The sequence below is a fragment of the Doryrhamphus excisus genome, linkage group LG4, assembly GCF_037039965.1.
Source record: "Doryrhamphus excisus strain RoL-2023G ecotype Guam linkage group LG4, RoL_Dexc_Guam_v1.1, whole genome shotgun sequence".
Taxonomy (NCBI): Eukaryota; Metazoa; Chordata; class Actinopteri; order Syngnathiformes; family Syngnathidae; genus Doryrhamphus; species Doryrhamphus excisus.
In genome coordinates, this window is record NC_136360.1 from 8410278 (window position 1) to 8433698 (window position 23421).

The window sequence follows — 23421 nt, forward strand, 5'->3', positions numbered from 1 at the left end:
CTGGAACACTTTATAATGATGCAACAATTAATACTGAGCATTTAGATAGATGCTTTATTATTGTCCAAGAGAAATTCACAATAATGTAATAATACTTAATTAATGCAATGATAATGTTCAATATTGAGCACTAGTAATACAATTAATACGCATGCTACACTCATGTAGCAATAATTAATTAATACTGAGCAGTCATGTACCAGTAATGTAGTCGTTACTTCTGAGTAGGCACCCAAAAATGATTACTTTTTATTTGTACTCATGACTCCCTACTGAGTACTTGTCTACTAATTACCTTTGCAATACTCAGTAAATACACTGGAAAGAACGTAATGTCTCATCACGTCCCAATATGCGTCCAATAATGTCTTATTTTTACTGAGCACTCATGGAACTGAGAACTTGACGTTGCCATGAGAGAAACTGGCGACCTATGCTGCCATCAAGTGGACAAAATAAGAATTGCACCTAAATAGGCCGTCAATGAGTCGGTCGTTTTGGACCAATCTATGTCAAGGTGATACATTTTTAATAACTAAAAGAAGAACATTATTGCTTTACTATAAACAGGAAGGATGTTCATTTTTATTGTGTACCATATAATAATATCTGTTTTTCACTCAAGCAAGTGTAAAAAGAAGTGAATTGCCAAATAAAACTAAAATGAAGTAAAACTACTCACCCTTTGAGGAAGCTGAAGACATACAGAAAGGAATCACACTGTCACTTAGTGGAGTTCTATACTTTACTATGGATATTACCACCAACAAAGTAGTATAAACTTTTTCCTGTCCTGTGGTTGTTGTCATATAGGTCCTCTTATCCATCAAAGGTGACAAGAGCAAAAAAGCTAATTTTGCCTGGAATAAAAAGGTGCAAAAAACGATGAAAACACTTTATTATGTTGCAATTATCATCTCCTTGAAAATGAACAGAGCCGTAAAAAGGAAACAATGCATCATATTATTTTGTGATATACCTCTGGATATTGACTGAATGGCTTCTTTTTTTCTTAATCATCTTAACAAGTCCTTGTGATGATATTGGCATTCATTATTATTATTATTATTATTATTATTATTATGTTACACATTCTAACCATGTATTAACAGCAACAGGAGCACTATAAAGTCACAAAGCTACAGTAAGTGTCCGTAAGAGGAGGACTGAACTGCTGAAGAAGCTTCACTCTTGCATGCACGGTTTATTTGTCGGCATACAGCCTGCCATCAAAAAAAAAAAAAAAAAAAGCATTACAAGACGGCAAAAACGCACAAACTAATATAATAAAATGTTTCTACTACTGTGCAACTCTGCTCCTTCAGAAAAACTATAAAAAAATGCTTTGTATATTTAGTACAGTATGTGCTCCTGGTACATACAAAATAGTCAGCTATTTATTGTAAGAAAGCACATGGCACATACAGTATACTTGAAACTGCTGTAAGAGCAATAACATGATGGGAATAATAATAATAATAATACAATAGTAGTAGGCGACGCCTTCCTTCAGTTTAGGTTACAATGTATTTAACAGGCAATGCATGGCACTTCAATCACACTCTTTAGTCACAATAAATACACTTTCATTTCATTCTACTTCTTCATTTAACGTGGATTGAATTAATGAGAGAAAAGATGTTGAAGCTCTCCGTTAACTTTATGTTAGCAGGATTTGATGAGATTACCTCCATAAAGTCTGTTGAGTGAACTGTAGGGTGCCATGCTTTTTAAAAATCATTTTTAAAAAATCCAGTGATTGAGTGAGTCTTCCTCGTGTCTTAAAGCATCTTAGCATCTTCTTCTTACACACGTGTCTTGTTGAGGTCCACCTTCACAGGCAGCGGTCCCGCCTCCTGGCCGTCCTCCTCCTCCGGCACTTGCTTGACGCTGACAGCCAGCAGAGGACTCAGGTGGTACGGGTTGACCTTGTGGCGGCCGTTGTCTAGGAACTCCTTATCCCCATTGATGCTCAGCTAGGGAAAAAAAACCAGGAAGATAATTAAAACAATAAATGACTGTCAAAAATAAGAAGTAGAGTAAAACTGTAAAAAGTATTATCTGTGATACAAGTATACAATAACATGAAATGCTGCTAATAATATTAAAAGGGACCTATTATGCTCATTTTTGGCCCTTTGTATTGAGTTCTGTGCTACACACAATAACTAGCACATAGAGCTTTCTAGATCTTCCAGAATCTGCACCTATTTCAGGTATATTTCCTTGGATTTCCAAAATGGTCTGTTTTAATTTATTCTATCCACGGCCCGCCTCCATGCTCGACTACTCTGTCAATTAGCAGACCAAATTCTGGCTCATATCTGCATTTTTATCCAGATGTTGCACCCAAATCTATTGTAGTCCTCGTCGGCGCAACATCAAATATTTGTTTGATTTTTGAATCATACCAAAAAAAAACAAAAAACATTCACACTGGGCAGAGGGAAAAAAGACTCAGTGTCAGACATCGCCTCATACACAAATCAATTTTATGTGTCCAGGGTCGGGATGGACTGTTACTCTACTACAATGCATTCATTTATGATGAATTCATATTTGTCTTATTATTCATTCTAAATGATAAAAAATATTAAAACAAAAGAGCATAGCAGATGTCAGATTGTTCTTTATTACATCCAAACGAGCGAGTGTTTAGCACGCAGGCCACACAGCTAGGAGACCAGAGTTCGATTCCACCCTATATGTGCCCTGTGATTGGCTGGCGACCAGTCTAGGGTGTACACTGCCTCTCCCCCAAAAACAGCTGGGATAGGCTCCAGCACCCCCGCGACCCTCGTGAGGATAAGCGGTAGAAAATGAATGAATGAATGAATAAATGAATGAATGGTCAACAGCGCCTCTGTTGGTTGCAGCCAAGTAATGCACATTTCCATCTTTCCTCCAAATTTGTGATGCCCTTTTGGTGTCCTTCTGTGTACCTGCGTTTTGATGTGCTGATCTGGCGCGGTCACCAGGCTGGCACAGCTCAGCCACAACATGACCATGATAGACAAGAACAGGCACGCTGCTAAAATCCACCGAGGAAGACCCGAACGTCTGGAAAAACAAGATGGAGTCTGACGATTAGCAGCCAAGAAAACTTACCGAATGCTAACAATCACATGTACCTTGACATGCAGCCGAGGAAGTCGTGTTCGGACGCCGTGTCGTCGACGTGCTGCACCTGGTGTTTACCCCTGCTTCCTGTTTTGGCTCCTCCCTTCTCACCACGCCCCCTCACACCTGTCAATTCGACCACCAATGATATCCTACATAAGAAATATGCAACACACAGATATGAAATGTGTGTTTTTCTGTGTCTCACCGTGAGGCTTCTGCGTGTGGGAGTGCACCGGAGGCCAAGGACTGTCAGCCACGTTGGAGCGAGGAGCCTGCAGCTCGGGAAGAGAGTATTCCATCTCTGGTTGGCTCTGAGGGAGACGAAGAAGTCAATACGGTCAGTCTAAACCTATAGGGAATGACTGTTACTGTACTACTATGCATTCATTTATGATGAATTCATATTTTTATTATTATTCATTTTAAATGATAGAAAATACTAAAACAAAAGAGCATAGCAGATGTCAGATAGAGCGCTCAAGAGTGCAGGCTGCACGGCGGACGAGTGTTTTTCACGCAGGCCACACAGCTAGGATACCAGAGTTCGATTCCACCCTATATACATACAGTACAGGAATACAGTAAACCCTTGTTTATCGCCTTTATTAACTGGTTCCAGACCTAACTGTGATAAGTAAAAATATTTTGGTAGTTAGAGCATAGATGTTATTGTTTTTTTATAAAGGGGACCTATTATGCTCATTTTTGGTGCTTTGTATTGAGTTGTGGACTCCTATAGAGCAGCTACACACAATAACCCACACAGAAAGCTTTCTAGACCTTCCAGAATCTGCACCTATTCCAGGTGTATTTCCTTGGATTTCCAAAATGGTCTGTTATAATTTATTCTATCCACGGCTCGCCTCCATGCTAGCCCACTCCGCTGTGTTTGGCCACACTCCCAAGCATTCCCGAAGACTTCCGGACTACTGCCGAACATCACTTTCTAATTTTATCGGTGATAATGGAGAGCTTTTTTGCGGCACTACACTTGTTTAAAAAGCTTGAGGACCACTGACTGGTGGTGAAAAAAAGACTAGTAGCAACTTCAGACACCAGTGAGCTTGTAATTTGCATCCTGCTCCCGCTCTCTGTATGCACACACTATAATGCTACACTGACAAACGCTAACTTAGGGTGGGGGGCAGAGCCTACAGTTTGTATTCACTGTCGGCACACTGTGATGTCACAAAGAGTCTATGTTGGAAAAAAACTTATCTTCTTCCAAATGCACAAACCTCATTATCTGAAACTTTGGCATTGTTTAACATGAGAATACAACATTCGAACTACATTTATAGGTCAGAAAAGTGGAAAAGCATAATAGGTCCCCTTTAAGACGTTGAAGGAGCTCATCCAAATTTACACTCATTTCACTCTCCCCCCTCATGTAAAAATGACCCCCACCGTTGAAAGTCTTGTCTTAAAACTCTTGTGTTTATTATCGATACTATCGATATTATCAATTGTTTTTTATTGTTTTGAATGTTTCAATGTTTCCTTGTTTTTATTTCATTTATGACTTGTTACTGTACTTTTTCCATATTTATTGATTTACTACATTGTGCAGCACTTTGGAAACTGTATTTATAAAATGGATTGGATTGAAATAATCACTGCTGTGCAGCAGCAGGATACCAGCAATAACAAGTTATATTGACATTAACATTTGTAATCAATCAATTCTCCGACAAACAAAGGAGCATGCACAAAAGTATAATCCAGACATCCAGGAGAAATCACCCAACCCAAAACAAAAGTGTCTAAGTTTAATTGGTTGCACAAAGCCAGGATGAGTAGACGCTGAATAATCAAGCCAGATGAAACCAATCCCAGATCAGTGCATGTATGCGGCTTCCTTAAATAGACCTCAAGATCGATCACAGAGACACTGATTCACCATTGCAAATGAGAGGTGTGTACTTTGCCCCGATGGAAGCGGAAATCCTCATAGCGACTTAAAAGAGCAAATAAAAAAGATACCACAGTCAACAGCATTTCAAGTTGTGTTTATTTCCAATCACAGGGCACATATAGACAAACAACCATTCACACTCACATTCATGCCTATGGACAATTTGGAGTCGCCAATTAACCTAGCATGTTTTTGGAATGTGGGAGGAAACCGGAGTACCCGGAGAAAACCCACGCATGCACGGGGAGAACATGCAAACTCCACACAGAGATGGCCGAGGGTGGAATTGAACCCTGGTCTCCAAGCTGTGAGGTCTGCGCGCTAACCACTCGACCACCGTGCCGCCCCGATTGTGCATTGTTGTGTTTATTTGTAATGATGCAAAATGAGAGATCTCATCAATACCTGGTGGCATGACATGACTATATGCCCCAGGCCCGAGTCCTTCAAGCATGTACTGCACAATAACACAATGTGCTCACTGTTTATCAAGCAAGAAACTTTATCTCGTCTCCACTGTCACTGAATACTTTTTCTTCACTTCACACCACCACACACTCGCAATCCTCTGGAGCCTGACTTCCTCGTGGTGCTTCAGCCTTCACGTCACCACCAGAGAAAGCAAACATCCATCATGCAGTCCAAATAAAAAAAAGCAGCATCTCTATAAGAGGTAAAGCTTCTCCTGAGAGGATGCTGCATTTCACCATATCATTACAGTCGTTCCTGTAAGGCTTAAATGTGCATAAATACTGTCAGTTGCCCACACAGTCCTTTAATTATGCAGCCTAAATTGCCTTGCAGAGTCACATTCTCCAAAGGGGAGACGGAGGATGCAGACGGCCAGTTTGCAAGGCTGCGGTTGGGCGATGTGGCGGGTGAGACAGACCGGATTTTACGATAGGTGGTTCACGTACTTTGAGAGCGCACAATCAGAAAGACCTCTTGAGAACGTGCTGGCCTGCCAAACCTCTTCCTTTGCTATTTCAGCGATAGACAATGTTTTTGTTGGTCTGGAAATAGATCCTACTGCAAAACGATTAAGAAAATAAGGGTTTTCACAGTGGATGACTTTTTCAAGCCGTGCAAATACGAGGGTGGCGACATCTCTTAAAATAACATTTATGAGCGGTGATTTCGTCGGAGAAAACGTGGCATTCTCAGCCTGCTGTGTGTCCCTGCTGGATCACGCAACCTTTTATGATTCTAAAATATGCACAAAATATGCATAGTTTTGACACTGAACTAAAGTCTGCGAGGAAGTGAAAAAGCAGAAATCATTTGACCGTCCATATAATTGGGATGTACACAAGGATAAGGATGGTAGCATCTCTGTCGTTGCCATGGCAACACCTCATTTTCGGCACTGTGTATTGAGTTGCGGGCTCCTATAGTGTAGCTACACACGATAACCCGAACAGAAAGCTTTCTAGATCCTCCAGATTCTGCACCTATTCCTGCAGTGTTTCCATGGACTTCCTGTTTTCGACTCAAACGTTCTGTTAAATTTACTCCACTAGATACACCTACTCCACTGTGATTGGTCACAATCGCAGGGGCTCCCATGGACTTCTGGATACGTAGGTTGCCGTTTACCAAGTGCTGGCAATCTGCAGCCTATTTAAGGAAGTCCACTGACATCAGTCGAATTCACTGTTACAAAAAAACTCTATAAAATCGAGCATGCAGAGCCATCCAAAACTTCAACTTCAATGCAACATTATAACAACATTTATAGGTCAGAAAAGTGGTATAACCTTTAAAAGGACCAAAATACAGCTAAATATTTACGTTTACCATTGTATCTCTGCACAATGCATTGCATTTTTCTTTGGGATGGACTTTATTTAACGGATATCCACAAATATGTGCGTTGTTTCCCACCAAAAGTGCTTTTTTGTAGTTATTTGTTTTTACATATGCGATAGGCAGCCATGTCATGCATTTTAAACATCTGATAGACCACCACCTTTTAGTTATTGAAGAGCCATGTTTAGCACTTTTAGTCTCGCTTTGGTCATGAAAATGGTATTGTCAATTAAACTATTTGTCATTTTTGACAAAACAACTGACAATGATTTGTCATATATTGCCAGTTATTCATGATAACCGCCACCTTGCACAAGAAAACTAAACAGACGACTTGAAATAAGCCAGAACGTCAGCTTCTTTTTACGCTTCTATGACCACAATGTTACAACATCAGTCTTACCTGAAAGACAACAACCTTGCCGTCATCCGCCTGCAGGTAGAAGGTCCAAGTGGAGGAGATGAAACTCTGGGCGGAGCTGACGATGTCGTTGCACCAACTGGATACAGCCTCCATGACTGAGGGTGGCTTGGGGCGCAGAGTCATGGCCTTGAGCTGGGAAGGGTGGATAGAATTTACCCATCACTTGCTTGAAAGTGTTTTTGGCTGGTGAGCATGAGCGTGAAGATTCTCCTACCTTTCTCCTCTTGATCTCGGGCTCAGAGGGCTGGCTTGAGCAGCCGGTACTGCAGGCTTCCTGCTCCAGAAGTTTGACATAAGCTTCCTGGCAGGCTGCAGAGACACAGATGGAACGTTTGAAAGGAGAAGACGACGAGATAGGGAATGACGACAATGGAGGGCTGAAGGCCCAGGAAGAAACAGCTAAAGCTATTACTATGGTATTATTAATGTTCCCTTCAGCAGTGAGAGCAGCCACTTACCTCCCTGACACTCGTCCTTGCTGGTGTTGAAACCAGCGTTGCCGTTGACAAACTGGCAGATGGAGTACAGGCGACACCCGCGGTGGCAGGCATTCATTATGGAATCCTAGAAGAAAAACATACTTTTTTTGTAACATATTATAATAATAATAATAAAATATTTCATTTATAAGTTCATTTTAAACAACCAAAACAGAATTAAAAAAACTGAAAAATATTAAGTATCAGAAGAAAAAAAATAAATAAAATAGAATTAAATAAAATAGAATAGTAAAATATAAAATACAATATAATAATAAAAATAGACTCCTTCGAAAAAGACACACACTATAATAACAACAACAATAACATATTTTATTTTTACTTATTTTTTAAGTACTTTCCCAAAACGGATTAACAGTAAAATATATCATCAATATCAGTCATACATCAGTCATCATGTATGACATATCTGTGGGGGGGGGGAATAATAATAATAATAATTACATACAATACAATTTCATTAAAAAATGCCAGTTTGAAAAAATAATTACCAGGATTATATTTAACAATATGAATAAAAAACTAAATAATTGCTCATTAATTAAATAAATGATGATTAAATAATAATCAGCACTAGACCGTCATTTCTCACACATAATGCCATATAAAAACAAGCATTAAACATATATATTCCAATAAATATATCTACAGTCATGTAAAAAATGATTGGACCACTCTTATTTCTTACTTTTTTGGCAGTACAATGCCACAGTTATTCATGTAAGAACTTAACTAATTTAACAAATTTTGGTTATTATCAAGAAAACCATGGAAGTTGCTAGATATCAGTTCTTAAATTAACTTGTATCGGCGATTTTTGTTATCATCATTGTGTTTGTCCCAAACAAATGTACCTTTAGTTCTGCCAGGCATTAAAATGGATCAATAAACTGAAGAAACGAGGGTGGTCTTTTTTTATTTTTAAGAAACATTTCATCCCAATCCCAATTTCTCCATTATTAAAAAAGAAACAATCATGTCCCACTCTTTGTCTTTTGTTATATATAATAATGCATTACGCACTGAAAAGTGTGCGGGAGGGGGCATAACTTTAAATGTAATTGCCAATAAAAAATAGTATCAAACAGGAAATATTTCTTCCTTGTTTGGCTGTAATGAAAGCCCAATCAGATAGGAAACAGCTACCTCTAGTGGCCAACACCAGCCAGTCATAGCCAGGCTCATAACAGCCTTGTCATCACCTCTGCTGCTGCTGCTGCTGCATTTCCGTGTTTACGTCCAACGAAGGCAAGGCTTTTGACAAACAATCCACATTAAAAAAATGATTTCAACATGAATTTGTCATTTATATTTTTAAAGTCACAGCAGTGTGGTCCGTTTGTTTACATCCATTGTTCTACTGCAGGATGTGGGCCACACCTGAGGGGCGAATAAAAAAAAACACATCCAATGCTGCAAACCTTTGTGCTCCACGCTTCTTATCTACACGGTATTGCTCGCCTGTAGACGTTTGCATTTTCTTTTTCCAATACGGGGCATTCTCACTGAAGGATGCAAAGCTTTTTAGCCTGACCTTGCATGTCTTAATTGTGGACTCATTCGCGACAAGGATGCATGTAATTAAAGGCTCCATTATTGGCCCTTATGATGCGCATAAACATGCATGTTGGTGCAGCAAAAACAAAAAGCAAGACTACTGCAGCATATCTTTAAAAAATACACTGGATATATTAAAAAAAGGTATACGAGGTGCAACTTACTTTAGCGGGGCTTCTGTTTCTGATGGCGAGCTGACATTGCTTCTTGCAGTAGCTGATGTCGCCCAGCTGGTTATCGAACACTTCCACCGAGGACGCTGCAGCCGCGAGCCCCGCCAGGAGCACCGCGAGCAGGGCCGAGGAGGCGAGCATGCTTAGGCCGGAGCAGAGAGCCTTGAGGACGGCCTGGAGTGGGGAAGAGAGTCGAGGGTTCGGTGGCGATCAGGCTGAGGAAGAGGAGGAGGAAGATGCTTCAGTCTGGCTCTACTGCTACTGCTGCTGCTTGCCTGTGTGCTCGTGCACGCGTCACACGCATCATTATCATCACGCACATATTGACCCCCCCTCCCCCTCCCCTCCATTACTCCTCCACAAAACCCTGCAAACTGCAGTGTGTAATCTGGCATCCATGAAAAGTGTGCATGAAGGCAGATGACCCATTTGTCACAGAAATAACCAAATAACCATCACATTACCCTCTCCTGACATCTTGCTGTTTTTTCACGGAAAGACTTGAAAAAAAATAATATAATAAAAATAATAATATTTTTGTCAGTGAGTACCTCACAATAGTACAAAAATAATTATGTGGACAGTTCAAGAATATATTGATTCACTTTTTCTCACTCATGAGTGTATATTGCATCAGAATCGAAAATAATAACCTTGCCATATTTTGTATACTTATAGGATATTCTAAAAGAGAAGTAAATTATAACCAACATATTGTAGCTGTCAGCAAAAGGAGCTGATAAAAGATAAAACTCTAAAAAGGCAGAAGAGTGTGTGTGTGTTACTGTCAACATCAGTATCATCCTTGACATCAGATGAGTCAGAGTAGGCATGAACCTGTCCCGCCCCACCTCCTTGCTTCAGTCTACTGTACTTACTACTAAAGGCCTCCATCAAGTCATTGGTCCAGAGTCTCCTTTTGGTGCATATACCATGGTCTGTCTTCTGGTGGCCATCTGCAGCCACAATGTGGATTGTGGTGTCCTTGCATCAAAAGTGTGATCCATCCAGTTCTGAGTAGGCCAGATTCCTAGGTCCCACTCATGATGTCCACCTTGTCATCAGTCACAGCATACTTGCTAAGCATCAATTTGGATGCGTGTCTGGAAGCGATTGATTGCAGTCATAGAACACAGTTCATGTGATCGATCCTTCAGAAAGTTGAACTAGAGACATTGGCACAGCAGATGACATCGGACTCATCATACAGATTGGTGAATGGAGATGTTGTGGTTGTTGACACAGCAAGGGTGGAGGAGTGCGATGAAGATCATGGTCCACTGACACTGATGCACTGTAGGATAAAAAAAACCTATTATGAGAAGTCTTGTCTGTTTCTTTTCATGTCAGTCTGTATTGCAGATCTTGTAACTATAATCATTGCAAGCCTTGCTCTCAGTGGTTTGAAATTTTCCTTTTTTTCCCCACTAATTTTTTAAAGCAAAATACTTTGTTCTTTGCTATTCTCCAAAATCATCATATTTTAACTGCTACTTTTCATGTGTGATTTTAAAAATATGTGTTGTTCCCTTCGGCACAACTACGAAAAAGCTGAGCTTTTCAAACACTAACTCTTTTTTACTAAGATGCCATTCAAATACAAAGTATAATATATCAAGTATATTTAGGTACAGTACGTGACTTACTCTTTGATATTATTGAGATCCCTGAGCTGGACCTCCACACCAGGACCTTGTTCTGGACCCTGAACAGGTTGTCCACCAGCAGCACCCACGGCATGGTGGTGGTGGTGAGCACCCACAGCCTCGGCATCACCATTCAATGCCTCTGCACAGCAGAGGTAACAATCTGGAGACAACCTGGTGTGTCACACAGCAGATGGACATGTCCTGGCCGATGCCTGCATGTCTCTATGTGGGTAGGAAGCACAGAGATGATGACGAAGAATATGGTAATGAACACGCTTGCTATTGACATATATCTATAATGTACATAGTCAATAATACAACATTATAATAAAATGTTGTATTATTGTGTTAAACGATGCCGCAGTTTCAGATAATGAGGTTAGCGCATTTGACAGTGAGCCCTGAAAGACATTTGGAATGGTTCTGAACACTTGGTTTCAGAGATTTTTGTGACATCACAGTGTGCCTGACTTCCTATGGGCATGTGCTGTCGGCCAGATACGCTCTAGGACTGCCCTCCCCACAGCTACGCTCTGTTTACGGTTGTATGTTAGCTATAAATATTCTGTCAAGGGCATTTCACATGGGACTGTTTTTGTGAACATATAACAATATCCACCAAACTGTTGCTGAAGCCAGAATTATTAAGGTGCATTCATGTCGGACATACTATGCTGCCATGCATCCAAATGACCGCATTTCAACAACAATGTTGAGCCAATATTGCCTGCACTCAGTAAATGCGGACCTACGTACTTTACAACACTTCATACACGATAAGTCAGGGATCTCCAACCAGTAGCTCTGAGTTACCAGTACTCCTAACCACTTTTCAAGTAGCTCTCCAATGGCTTATTAATTTATTATCAACTATACTGACAAAATTTTAAAGTGGGGTTCGGCAGTAGTCCCGAAGTCCTCAGGAGTGCTTGGGAGTGTGACCAATTAGAGTAGAGTGGACGTGCCTGGAGGGGGGCCGTGGGTGGAATAAATTAAAACAGACCGTTTTTGGAAATCTAAGGACATACAGCAGGTTCTCGAAGATCTAGAAAGCTTTCCATGCAGGTTATTGTGTGTAGCTGCTCTATAGGAGTCCACAACTCAACACAAAGGGCAAAAAAAGAGCATAATAGGTCCCCTTTAACATGACAATACGTTTCATTACATATTAAAAACTGAAAAAGAAATAAAAGGTTGAAAACCAAAACACAGGATACACAGCAACAATGCTCTATTTGGATTGACACCAATACGTTTATCGAACTGAGAGCATGGTGTTACTAATTACGTTCATGTGGCAAAATACGCTCACCAACAAATACTGTGAACAGACACGAAAAAAAAACACTATGAAAGGATTAACTCTATTTTTGTTTAATCTTAATATGAGCAGTGGTTACTTGTTTTTAACACTTGTATGACAGTTGGTGAAAACAATGGAGTAGATGAAATGTACAGTATATTGTTTGATAAGTAATTACTGTAAAAGGTTGCAAACATTGACACATTAGTCCTGACCTGCCATAACACCATGCAGAAGAAGAAAGGCTGAATGAGTGTGGAATAAGACTGCAGCAGAAAGAGGGCGGAGCCAGAGCAGGATCAATACATGCAGCTGTGTTGTCCAAAGAGGAAGTATAGACATCAGTTGTCCTGTCAATCACACTCCTCCGAGTCGTACTTAAAATCTTGCATGATGTCGCTTAGTGCCTCTTTGTTCGTGATGAGCCTGCATGGTGAGGAATATGTTTGGTACACATCTGACCACCACGTTAAAAACAAATCTGTTTATTAGGGACACACAACACATTTGTTGTTCTTACCCGTGTTTGAGCTTGTGGATCTTCTCTTGACAGGCGTCGTCTTCAGGGTGATCCTGAGCACGCTGCCTGGCCAGCTGCAGCTGGGCTGTCTAAACGCACAAAAGATGCAAAGAGGGACAAGCGGATGAACTCAAAGAAGCTTTGTTACCTTTCACGCAGACAGGAAGTTGAATGACTTCCATACATTCAATCTGTTTACTCAGTGTGTTTGTATTGAATTTTATTCCAAACACTTATCCTAAACTCAACCTGAAAACACCCCCCCCCCCCATAATTACTGTGAACTCTCTTAAACCTCCTTGTATTCATTCCAAAACCAACCTTTTCGTTAGGATTTGCTTGTATTTTATACTTAATCATGTCACATATTGTTATACTGTATCTGCAAGTTCTTCAAATTAATTTCCATGTCTACATTAATAAATTGTTTGAATCATGATTAATGTCAATATTTTCTATCAGTAAATTATAATTTGGGGGTGCACAGCGGTCCGGTGGTTAGCGCTCAGACCTCACAGCTAGGAGACCCAAGTTCAATTCCACCCTCGGCCATCTCTGTGTGGAGTTTGCATGCTCTCCCCATGTATATGCGGGTTTTCCCCGGGTACTCCGGTTTCCGCCAACATTCCAAAAACATGCCAGGTTAATTGGCCACTCCAAATTGTCCATAGGTATGAATGTGAGTGTGAATGGTTGTTTGTCTATATGTGATTGGCTGGCGACCAGTCCAGGGTGTACCCTGCCTCTCGCCCGAAGACATCAGGGATAGGCTCCAGCACTCTTGCGACCCTCATGAGGATAAGTGGTAAAAATGGATAAATGTATTTTGAGAATGTTTTGAATACTTCTGCCCTCTTGTGGTGAAACTGCAAAATTGCATCTAAGTGTAAATAAAAGTGCTGCTATTAAAGGTGTTGTTTAGGTTTAGGTTGTTGTTGGTTAGGTAGTGCATGGGGGCAGAAAAGGGAAAGAAAGAAGTCTTAATTTTTCACATAGGGATTGGGAATCATTGCCAAAATTCCCCAAAAAGTTCAGTTCTCCTTTAAAATGGCTGAAAAGCCAAAGTTAAAAAGGATAATTCGGATGTGCTCTCAACCTATTCCAGTGAGCCCTCTCAGTTCTGGCTCTTCATTGAAATCTGACCAGAACTAGGTTCATGGGACCAAGTCACCGTTGATGCACTACACTACTGATGGGGATGTCATCCAACTTCATGTAAAAATAATCTAAACTGTACCTTTAAATCTAAATGGCCACCACATCTCACTTGTCAGGCTGCATAATTGCATTATTCATCTAATTAAAGAGTAACTTTCTGATGCAAAGAAACTTTACTTCACTTTAAAGTTTTTATTTACCAGTTCGAGCTTCTGCTTCTCTTTGCACTGCAGTTTCTCAATGTGCTCTGAAAGGTCGGGTCGGTCGAACTGCTGGTGGAACTTCTCCTTGATGTCTAGCACCTCCAGAGAGATGCCACTGAAGGCCTTGGTTATCTCGTGCACCAGTTGCTTGTAGTGGTCGAAGTCATACTGGGGGCTGGTTCTCAGGTAGGCCTCGTGTCCTCTGGAAGGAGGTTAAAAAGATGATGTTCTTAAAGCAAAGAGTACATAGGACATGGCATGACAAGGCGTATTTTGGAGCATTAATAAACACAAACATACTCCTCAAAGAGTCGATATGCCTCCAGACGCTCTGACTGAAGCTGGTAAAACCTCTGGATCAGGCCTTTAAAATCTGTAGACACCTGAAGAGAGGAAGTGGAGTAAAGCACTTAGAACTATACACTACGGCTGTGGCTACAACTAGCTTCGTCATAATGTAAATGTGCTGTTATACATGTTTTGTCATGCCATATCGGAAGACATAATATAATATAATACTTCCTCAAAATACGTTTTCTTTTTAGCTCGTTCACGTTATTTTAGCGTTAAGTGGCTAACACATTGTAACGTCACGTGGGAAATCAACACACACACTGCGTTAGCCTAGCTTACCATGTCTATTTAAAAGCGATTTGATATTTTTAAAAAGTACTTACCATTTTAACTTATTAATGAAATACTTCGTTGCTTATCACAAAGACATCCTTCCACATTGTTTTTGTTTCGAGTATTTGGTTAGCCTTGCAGACATGTCCGCATGGAAATGACGTCACAGTAATTAGCCTTTGAGTAGGCTTCAGAATAAGGGTCACGCTATTAATTTTTTCTCTCTTTTTGAATAGTACACACATACAGAAGTATCAGTTTAAGGGGGGAATATTGTGCTATACACTGTGTCAGACAGCGTGCTTAAGAAAAGGAGAAGCAGGGTGGTTGAAATCATGTAAAATGTTATATACTTTCATTTTGAAAGGAAGACATCCAGGCTGTCAAAGAAATGAATTATACCAATCCCTTATTTATAAGAACTGGATGTTTACGAAGCATCACCCAAAGTAATTTCATTCATAAAAATCATATAACAGAAACAATTCTATTGATTCTGTATAACAATAACATGCTACATGGTGTCACGTTTCATAACAATACAATCAAAGCAGTACAGGCATCAACTATGGTCACTTTTTCCTTTTGTTTTCTTTTCTGTTATCTCATTTATTGTATTTTTTTTTCAATATTGAACAAACAAAGATATCTACAAACCATTACAACATTACTACTACACTTTTATGCTTTTCTTTTACAATTAAAAACAAGTTAAACATTGTCAGTATTTTCTGAGACATGGAGAAGGAGCATGATTAAATAAAATCAGGTTTTTACTACTCCTTTTTGAATACGTTGAAGTGTGTATTTCAATGTTTAAGCTAAATCACAACCATCCCATTCTTCCAGGACAAGACAAATTGTTTTTCTTTGTTATGCATAAAATCATAAAGTTTAGGGTTAAAATGCACAAGCTTGTATTGACTTATTGATTAATAGCCACCTACGGACTTGTATAAAACAGAATGATGAATGATTTGAATGATGAGAAACTAAAATGAAGCAAAGAAGAGCAATGGACATTACTTACCTGCATTTGGAATGATGAGGTGATTAATAAACACAATGAAGAGGAATTGGGGAGGGTTTAAAGCCACTCAACAGTGTGCAGACGCGGGCACTCCCACGCACTGTGTGTGCCGTTCATTGGTCCATTGGGCATCATCATGTTCAGCACCACGCAGAATGAACAGCGACACGCAGGATGGTTCGGGATGCTGGGCTGCACCTAACGGACCTCCGGTCTCTGGCAAACATGTACACTGGGTAGATGCTTTTGGATTGAGATTACTGGACTGTTCGCCGAGTGGCCTGGATCGTAAAGCCGCATCTCAGGTTACAAGCAGCAGCCTCTGATGTGCTCTTCTGCCGCATCGACAAGCACCGACGCCCGACCTCCAGGTCCCCATGCCATCGCCCCGGTGCCTCGATCATGACATGACATGACAGCTCCGGGAAGAAAGAGGAAGTCACAGGGTAGGAGTGGATCAAGGGACAGAACTTGACTGGTCCACGCAGGGACCCACCTGCGGGCCCCCTCAGACCGAAGACTGGCTAGTGGCTTTGTGAGTGTGGTGATCACCCACCTTCTCTTCAACCCCCACCGGATGCCCGGACCTCGTCGCGCCGCAGCAGGTCTACCCCCAGTCCGCGGTGCAGCTGCAAATCTCCCGGCCGGTCTTCGGGCAGGTCCTCACCGTCATGGGCTGCATCCAAAGCATCGCCTGCAACAAGTCGCGCATCCGGAGGGAGAACATTGCGGTGTGCGAGCTGGCGGCGACCATCGACCATTGCCCCACGGCCATAGAAGAGGACTCGCCCATTGTGCTCCGATACAAGACGCCCTATTTCAAAGCATCGGCGCGGGTCGTCATGCCGCCCATTCCGCGCAACGAGACGTGGGTGGTGGGCTGGATCCAGGCGTGCACCCAGATGGAGTTCTACAACACCTATGGAAACATTGGCATGTGAGTTTATACACTTCTTGCATCAAACACCTCCACTTGCAAGGCCACTGCCTCCCAGACTGTGGCTTGGGATCCAAAATGGGAACCCAAGTGTTAAGTTGTCCATAAACCCTATGAAAAACCTTGGTAAATTCGTCTGACATTTTTGTTGTGTGCAGTTTGTGCCTTTCAAATGGTCAGTGCCATTTTCGTTTTTTTGGGGTTATTAAAGATAATTTATAGTTCCATTTAATTTCACCCAGGGTTTTTATTAGTTTATTGACTGCCATCAGCACTTCCGTTTCAATTGTTGCAAAACAATGCGGTTCATTACTTGATACTGTGTATTAATCTTATTGTATTTTTGAGCCTTTAAGGCCACTGTACATTTTGTTTGCGTTTCCTGTTCTTACTTGGTTGCCTTGTAAAAACCTGCAACTTTTATAGGAAAGTTTTTACCGTTTTACTAAAAATGCATCTTTTAGTAAGGCCCCTATACTTTTTGTTTGCGCACAACAAAAAACCAAAAAGCTACCTTTGTGATCCTTCAAAGCCCCCATATTATTTGTACACAACAAAGAACTAGAGTTGCCTTTGAGACCCCCATGTAATGTGAATACGTTTTTATCCACATATTCCAAAAATATTTGAACAAAAACTTTAAAGGCTTTTAGCTGGTATCTGGGGAGTTGAATCAGAACATTTGCTCAGGGACCTGAGAGGTGAAACATCAAACAAGCGAGTCCAGTTGCTCTGATTCAACACTCAAAAGGCAAGTTTAATAATAGGAGGACCATTTTTTCTGTAAACACCCCTCTGCCTGAGTTTATACATCAAATGGGACATGCAGCAACTCCCAGTATGTAACACACCATGCACACTCACTCAATTGGAGCAAATAAATTCAATTCATGATCTACTTTTGGGTACCGACGCACAGGAGGAGAACCTCATCTCGCTCACATGGTTGCAACCCAGCAATGTATTCTTAAACTTTTTGTCTTTAGAGCTGTATGACAGCATCATGCTTGTTGTATCACACATCCATATGTCCATTCACACAAACACACACAACAAACAAAGAAAAAAGTTAATGGCCTTTTTATGATGACTTTAGGAATTGTGGCTCATGAAACTCAAAGAGCAGCATTTGTGCACTCAGCAGGTGAAGCATACACATTAAGACACCCACCGAAAGATTCTGTTCCTGTGACTTTGGCACCTACATAGAAAAAAAAAATCTGCAAATACAAAGTGGAAACAGTTGCTGCTCACACACACTCGTGCAGCCTCATTTGCAGGATGTTTTTTCTTTTAATCATCACTGGTGTCAATGGTGGGTGCTGGACTGTGGGGGGACGTGGGCCTGGCCAGCCCCCAGAGTGTCATCATATTGGTCGCAAGACGACAATGCTAGATCTGGATAGTCTGCAGGGGGGCATACAACAAAGCGATGACAATCCGTTGAGAGCATTTGCAGGCTGCGAGTCAGTCAGTGTGTGGGATCAGATGCAACAAGAGGAATTGTCATCCTATTAGCGGCTTTAATCCATGAATTATTTAGCATATAAAAATGGCTGAGGCGCCCATGTTTACGTTGTACAATTGTTTTCAAAACAGAGAAAGGCTGTCTGCAAGAGATGTCTGTCGGCAAGATGGCATCAGCAATTACTGCTTGATTACTGATCCATATTTACAATATTTTAACCCAGAAAATTGTGGGGACTGATTAGAATGTACACTGCAATCCACCATAATCAACACTGCTTCTCGAAACAGTTGCTAGCCAAATTTCCTGTTCTATGATTATCGTCACATTTTTCCACACTTTGTACATCCACATGAAAGAAAAAGTTTTTTTGATCATGTAAACATATGATCCATCCATCCATTTTCTACTGCTTATCATCACTAGGGTCGCGGGTATGCTGGAGCCTATCCCAGCTGTTTTCGAGTAAGAGACGGGGTACACCCTGGTTGCCAGCCAGTCAACAGCCATTCACACTCACATTCATACCTATGGACAATTTGAAGTCACCAATTAAACTAACGTTTTTGGAATTTGGGAGGAAACCGGAGTACCCGGAGGAAACCCACGCACACATGAGGAGAACAAAGTTTTGGGACTCCAGCAAACTACAGTGAGAGCTATTATCCACGTATGGTGAAAACATGGAACAATGGTGAACCTTTCTACAACATCCAAAGAACTACAGGCCTCACTCTTCTCAGTTAAAGTCAGTGTTCATGACTCCACTCTAAGAAAAGACATTGGGCAAAAGCAGTCTGCTTAGCAGACCCCCAAGATGGTTAAATATGGTGGTAGTAGTGTAATGGTCTGGGGGCAGTTTTGCTGCTTCAGGACCTTCCAGACTTGCTGTGATAAATTGAAACATCCATTCTGCTGTCTACCCAATCCTGAAGGATAATGTCCGGTCATCTGTTTGTGACCTCAAGCTGAAACCATTTGGGTTCTGCAGCAGAACAATGATCCAAAATAAACAAGCAAGTCCAAGAAAAACTAAATGAAGACTTTGGAGTGGCCTAGTCAAAGTCCTGACCTGGATCCTATTGAGATGCTGTGGCATGACCTTAAAGGTGGTTCATGCTGTAAAACTCTCCAATGGGGTGAATTACAACAATTCTAATCAGTGGGCCAAAATTCCTCCATAGAACTGTAAGAGACTCATTGCAAGTTATCACAAATGCTTTGATTGCAGTTGTTGTCGCTAAGGGTGGCCCAACTAGTTATTAGGTTTAGGGGACAATAACTCACCATGGAGCTTTGGAATTTTTATGTTTCCATAAAATGTTGGTTGGACAAGTTTTGAGGCGTTTCACTGCACCGTATTACCAAACAAGAACATTTTGTACAACCATCTGACATATTAAGTTTCTAAAAAAAACATGCAGTTGTGATTGTAATAATGTATACTTACAATTTCAACGCGATTTCCTCCTAAAATGTCAGGGCTATCAAGTATCTTTAATTCCAGGTCAAGCTGGGAGCTGCCTCAGCTGCGAGAAGGCCATGTGAGGGCCATCAGCGACTCAGACGGTGTCAGCTACCCCTGGTATGGTAACACCACCGAGACCGTCACAATCGTGGGCCCCACGTCCAAGCCGTCCCGCTTCACCGTTAGTATGAATGACAATTTCTACCCGAGCGTCACCTGGGCCGTGCCGGTGAGCGAATCCAACACGCCGCTGCTGACCAACATCAAGCGGGATCAGAGTTTCACCACCTGGCTGGTGGCCCTCAACGCCGCTTCCAGAGAGAAGATCTTGCTGCACACAATCAAATGGAGGATGAGGGTGGACATCGCCGTGGAGCCCTCTCGGCCTCTGGGCTACAGGGCCAGGCTTGTGGGCCGGCTGCACCAGGAGCAGCCACGGGTGTTGAGCCACATGGAGCAGATCCCCACCAATGCCATGGGGAGGCCCAATGCCAATGACGCACAGGTTCTAATGTGGAGGCCCAGGAGAGGTCCTCCGCTTGTAGTCATACCGCCCAAGTAGAGTTCATACTGTTGGCACAACATCACAGTAACAGCCTTTCTCCACTTATCATTCTGAGGGTGGGGGGGACAACCGCCTTAATTCCCTACCGCTGCCTTCGATCATCCAGAAAGTCTCTTGCCACAGCACAACTGAGCAAACAAACCCAAAATAGATAGACTGTAGCTACAGAGGCTCAGAAAAAACAAAATATGACAAAAAACAATGGATCTTCAGCCTTAAGATACTTGCCTAACACTGGGTCTACTGGGGGCGTTCACTGAGAGCCATGCAGTGACGTAGAAGTCGCCGCTGTATCAATCAAAATGTGGCGGCACAGCGCATTTTGAAGTGCGTGAAGGTCTGTGTGTATGTTTTTCTATAATGGGTCCAGATTGCTGCTGATTTGTTACACGAGACTGCCTCAACCTGTACTTACGTTTACATATTATCATCAGAAGAAATGTCAGGATTTTTTTTTCACCTGTATTTCACTTTTATGTCAAAGTGCTCATTTTATGGAGATAGCCTGAACAAAAAACAAACCAAACTAAACCTTAAAGGTCCTCTGGTGCAAAATACGTAAAAAAAAGAAAATATATTCTAATAGAGCAAAGAAAATTCTTATCTCGCTCACCTGTTTGCTCCACTTTTGAGAGCTAGCCCTTTGTGATGTCGCAGAGGTTCATAGTTAGGAAGCACTTTGGGCGTGTGACCAATCACAGTGGAGTGGGCATGCTTGAAGGCAGGCCATGGGTGGAATAAATTACAACAGACTGTTTTGGCAGGAAGCACAAATCAAAGGAAATACAGCTGGAATAGGTGCAGATTCTGCAAAATATAAAAAGTTTTCTGTGCGGGTTATTGTGTGTAGCTGCTCTATAGGAGACCACAACTCAATACAAATGGTTGGAAAATGATCATAATTTGTACCCTTTCGAGCTACAGACATACAATGCCACGTGGTCCCAGCAGGGCTAAGAAAAAGCACTTTTAAACTCCAGCATCAAAGGCTAGATTTTGGATGATAGACTTCCAATACACTGTTTTTAAAGTACTTGCAAAATACTACATCATGGGACCTTTAAGTGATGAACAATTGGGACGAATGAGGAATAAAAGGCATAAATGCTCACTTACAGCTACTTTGATGCTCCCAATTTGTCTTTAGAAAGCCAGTAATACCTGCTCTGACCTTCTTCTCTACAGCAACATGATTTTTTTGTTTTATCTCATCAAAACTGAGACAAGATTATGTATGTTTACAAATAGTAATACACGAGGCCTATGTGTTGTATCACAACTGACAAAGATTTGATGTTTACACTGAGAATATACCTCTCTGCGTGTGACTGTATTTTGAGGACCATGACAATAGCATGTTGTTATATGGATTGGGGAGGGGGGGATGGATTATAAGCCCCTTTATTTATGTTGATCTAAAAAAAATGCTAAGTTTTAGAATTTATTTGTTGGGTTTTGTTTGCATCAGTAGAAAAAAATGGAAGCTATGATTTTGCTGGAGGGGGTATTAATTTAGTCAAATGCAGACCGTACCAGTCATCTATTTGGGGTAAGGTGTTTACAGGTATTACAGATGAACTTTATTTGTATTTTTTTTTTCCAATAATTTTTGCCGGAAGAAAATATGACTTAATCAAGAATATATACAACAATATAATATGCATTACAAAACACTTTACTTGATTTTTTTAATTCCGCATGAAATAAATCAGCAACTTTTTTTCTGCCTTTTCTTATCAGTGGACAGAATATTATCTATTTTCCCCCCAATTCCCAAATTCTTTCCCAATATTATTATTAATAATTGTGTCAATTTGAGGAAATGGAAATGCAGTGAGTTGATTGTCACTTAATAAAACGCACAAAAAAGACATTTTTAAATAATTTTGGTAAACTAAAAAGAGCAAGTATGAGTTTTCACTGGCCTGTGTTGTTAAAATGTCATATGGAGTGAAATAGTAGCTCTGTCTACTGCATTTCTGTAACCACGCCATTTGCCACGAGTCTATAATAAGCCTTCACGCTCCCATGCACACACCCTGTTGACAACCTCGCCAAGCAGAGGTGTGGAACTTAATTCATTGTAGCTGTTACATGGGAGCCATTTATGAGGCGTTTGAGCCCCCCAGCCCGCCCACTGACAATCATGGGGAACATCCACACTTTTAAACATAGCAGGAGCATGTATGTAGTGAGGGAAACATTTTGTGAAAGTGCATCAGGGCTGTTAAAGTGTCTTTTCCAGTGACAGAAGCTGTTTTACATGGAGGCAGACCCCCGTTTAAAAAGTGAATGGTACAAGAGGGGGTACACTCTTGTAGCGTTCCATTGTGTTACATATGAAAGGACGGCAAGAAGTTCTTCTCTAGCATTTGCATGCAGTGTTTTTAATTCATTAAAACAAATGACTACATTTATTTTACGTGTGAATTCATTCCTTCAATTGTGTTATTTCCTCATAGCAAAAAGGGTGAAAATGTACGCCTTTATCTGGAATATACGTAGATACAAGCAGCACAACATTCAGAAAGATTTTTTTGGGTGACTTTATAAAAAGATTCTCTTAGTAGTAATTTCATTAACAACGTAACCATACCCGCTTTTGAAGCAAACATACAAGTCATTTCTGAAGAAGAATAACAGTCAAATCAAACAATTCAACTCAAATCTCTGATCAGCATAAAAAAGCCAGTGCGTTTCAGACATAGATTACATACAGTTACATTTCTTTGACCATTTGGTTCCCTACAATTAACAGAAATTACAGATCAAATCAGTGTCTGTTTCAGTAATTTAAACCCTGATTAAGAGACAAATAAATTAACCCATTGACATTAGTGCTGTATGTTAAATGTGCCATTATTTACAACAATGCGACATTGTATATTTGAATTAACCCCTTAGCATTCCGTGACTTTTTTTTGGCAACATCTCTGGAAAAAAAAAACTACACCCAAATGTAAATGTAAAGCTGGCTTTGAACTATTTGAAG

The 23421-nt window shown here is 40.9% G+C and overlaps 3 protein-coding genes across 3 annotated transcripts; 1 reads left to right on the forward strand and 2 right to left on the reverse strand.

Moving 5' to 3' along the window:
- Nucleotides 1-881: 881 nt before the first annotated feature.
- tmem59l (transmembrane protein 59-like) lies at nt 882-9792 on the reverse strand. The gene is made up of 8 exons (XM_058073218.2): nt 9493-9792; nt 7730-7835; nt 7486-7580; nt 7251-7403; nt 3329-3434; nt 3132-3246; nt 2943-3060; nt 882-1976 (listed from the first exon to the last, which is right to left on the reverse strand). The coding sequence occupies exons 1-8, from the start codon at nt 9640-9642 to the stop codon at nt 1806-1808; spliced, it is 1014 nt and encodes a 337-aa protein (XP_057929201.2). The 5' UTR covers nt 9643-9792; the 3' UTR covers nt 882-1805.
- Nucleotides 9793-12477: 2685 nt separating this feature from the next.
- Nucleotides 12478-15164, reverse strand: rex1bd (required for excision 1-B domain containing). Its single transcript, XM_058073713.2, has 5 exons — nt 15012-15164; nt 14635-14717; nt 14332-14536; nt 12974-13062; nt 12478-12879 (listed from the first exon to the last, which is right to left on the reverse strand). Exons 1-5 carry the CDS (start codon nt 15012-15014, stop codon nt 12807-12809), a joined length of 453 nt encoding a protein of 150 aa, XP_057929696.2. The 5' UTR covers nt 15015-15164; the 3' UTR covers nt 12478-12806.
- Nucleotides 15165-16110: 946 nt separating this feature from the next.
- On the forward strand, nt 16111-23421 carry fam78bb (family with sequence similarity 78 member Bb). Its single transcript, XM_058073717.2, has 2 exons — nt 16111-16928; nt 19904-23421. The coding sequence occupies exons 1-2, from the start codon at nt 16663-16665 to the stop codon at nt 20424-20426; spliced, it is 789 nt and encodes a 262-aa protein (XP_057929700.2). The 5' UTR covers nt 16111-16662; the 3' UTR covers nt 20427-23421.